Source organism: Etheostoma spectabile, chromosome 3 (assembly GCF_008692095.1).
Source record: "Etheostoma spectabile isolate EspeVRDwgs_2016 chromosome 3, UIUC_Espe_1.0, whole genome shotgun sequence".
In the NCBI taxonomy this organism is placed as follows: domain Eukaryota; kingdom Metazoa; phylum Chordata; class Actinopteri; order Perciformes; family Percidae; genus Etheostoma; species Etheostoma spectabile.
Window position 1 is genome coordinate 573,452 of NC_045735.1, and position 2,389 is coordinate 575,840.

General features: G+C 44.4%; 1 protein-coding gene across 3 annotated transcripts in view; it reads right to left on the reverse strand.

Moving 5' to 3' along the window:
- Window positions 1-11: 11 nt before the first annotated feature.
- The window catches only part of srsf7a (serine and arginine rich splicing factor 7a), a 7,786-nt gene continuing 5,408 nt past the window's right edge, over window positions 12-2,389 (reverse strand). The window contains exons 8-9 of one of the 3 annotated variants that reach the window (XR_004327622.1): window positions 1,697-2,240; window positions 12-563 (exon numbers count right to left, since the gene is read on the reverse strand). Coding sequence is in view for 2 of the 3 variants with exons in the window: in XM_032504579.1 (XP_032360470.1) it covers window positions 2,147-2,240 (94 nt within the window). In the remaining variant the exon portion in view is untranslated. Of the gene's footprint in view, window positions 2,241-2,389 lie in introns of all 3 variants that reach the window. The other 2 variants (XM_032504580.1, XM_032504579.1) reach the window with 2 other exon arrangements.

Genomic DNA, 2,389 nt, shown 5'->3' on the forward strand with positions numbered 1-2,389 from the left:
GAGAGCAATACAAAAAAAAAAAAAAGTGTTTGCCGATTCTCAATGGGGAAAATATTTTGATGGTTTAGAAATTTTAGGGAATAAAAGCAGTTGTCGATGCAATGTCTTTGCTCTCAGAACGCATAAACCGGGCTACCTTCCAGAGAAAGTGTACTGTACGAGCTTCTCATATCACTGCTAAAAGCCAACGGCAACATCCAGTATCACCTCAACACAGGTGTTGCTTCTTACACTTGCTACGATACGCGACCTCAGAGAAGAAAGACAAGCTACGCAGCAGCGCCAGTACACTTTCTATCAAATGGAAACTTATTTTTTTGTCTGCTATACTCACTAAATCTTCAACAATCTGAGGCCGCACGAAGACTACAGCCCCGGGGAGAAAATTAATCTTAAAAAAGACAGGGACTAAACAGACAAAAGTACAAAAACAGCTGCTGTGGGGCTTTGAAAGCAGACGGGGTGCAGTGTAGAGGGTCTGTCTGTTAAGGAACTAATAAGTCTTCCTCGCTCAGTCGTCTGCGGGCGTGGGGCTTCGGTGAGGACTCGCTGTACGGGAACGACTGAAACAGAAACAAAGAGGAGTTAGCTCGCCACAGGGGAGGATGGAAGAATGAGCAGACACAGAATCCCCACATTACTCAACATCTTAACACGGTGTACATCCTGAGAAAGCCCATGACTGGATAGGTGCGGGTACTTGTTAACTGTCTCAGACCAAGGACCAGATGAGTTTTTCCCTTTAAGTTCGTCTAAGGCAACTTACTATTTGTAGAAATACATGTCATGTCAAAAGCTAAACACACAATTGAACCCTCCCAGGGTAAAAACACACATATGAAATCCTGACGGTTCCTTGACAGTCTCGTCACTCGTGACAACAGATTTAAAGTGTCTGCTCTGAGGATCCGCGTGCTTCCAGACCACAATCTGGTAGCTGAAGCGGGAACGCTTAGCAACACGTGTACAACGAGGTGAGTGGTAGAGCCATATTAGTCAGTGTACACTTTAAATCTTGAAATATAACCATCAAATCACACAAACTAAAGTTACAAGGTGTAATGTTCTTCCGTGATTGAAGGTTTTTGCAGCTGAATAAAAAGGTATTATTCATATGAATTTATCTTAATTTCCTCACAACACGTAGGCCTGGCCCACAGGAAAGCACAGCTTACGTTGACTGTGTCCAATGTTGTGTTGTCATATTATAGAATGAGTATTGCTTATGTAGAGCCAATACAGGATTTTTTTTTGTAATATAAAAAAAATTAAGTCGCATATTGAATCACAATTTAAGTGTAAAAAATGCAATTAAATTATTTCCTCGTATCATTCAGCCCTAATGGAGACTGTTCTAAACCATGACCAGAGGAGGACCTGCACCCCTGAAAGCCACCACTATTATTGTACTGCGATAAATGATAAAGCAGCTGCTTAAAACGGTAATGATGTCGCAACAAGAAAAACATATCTGACAAACCCTCCTCAGAGATCAACCCATTAAAATTCACCTTGCCTTGCTCTCACTCAATCACCCAAGCGCACTTGCATGCAAACACACATTTGTTCTCTGAGCAGGCTTGTTAAAGCCTCGACTTTAGCTCTACAATCACCAGTTTTATTTAGACTACATCAGACCTGGGCATTTTCTTTCACCATGAACATGAGCTTGTCAGGGGGTTGGATATTTGGTTACCTTTGGAGACAGTGGCAGAAACAACAAGTACAGAGAAGCGAAGGATGAAAGGACTGTAGGACGGACGACTACAACTCGGAGAGACACTGCGCTGGGAGGCTCTTGAAGACTGATCTCTCGTCAGCTCTCTTTCAGAAGCTAAGACAGAGGCCGAAGAACTCTGGTAGGTAGGGGGGTCTGGTAGGTAGGTAATGGATTTAAAAAGGTAGCGGTCGAACTCTGATCTGTGTGGGTCAGCCGTCTGGTACATCTGAAGGCTGGCTGGGTGACTCTAGTAGAACTCTAGTAGAACAACTGTATGTGTGCACGGGCTGATCTCGTCTTAGCGTGTGCGTCGGTTGAACAGACGGTCACCCATTCACTGTGGGGAGGGCTCGGTCGGAAGGTCGACCTCTTTCTCGCTGTCTAACACCAGATGCAGACGAAGGCTGATCTCAGGTCAGCGCTTAGTCACCCTCCCGCAGGACGTACACACCGCCAGCTGGCAGACCCTGGGCCTGGGATCAGCTGTGGTGACAGTGCGGTGCTCAGCTCCCACCACACGCTTTAAAGAAAATATGAAAAATAAACAAAACTGTGCTGCAAAAATGCTTAACTTAAGTCACACCAATGGTGTCGTTTTGTCTGATATCAGCTAGTATTTTCTGGAGAGTTCTCTTGCTCTAGCCAAATTCAGGATAGGGATTTTTTTTT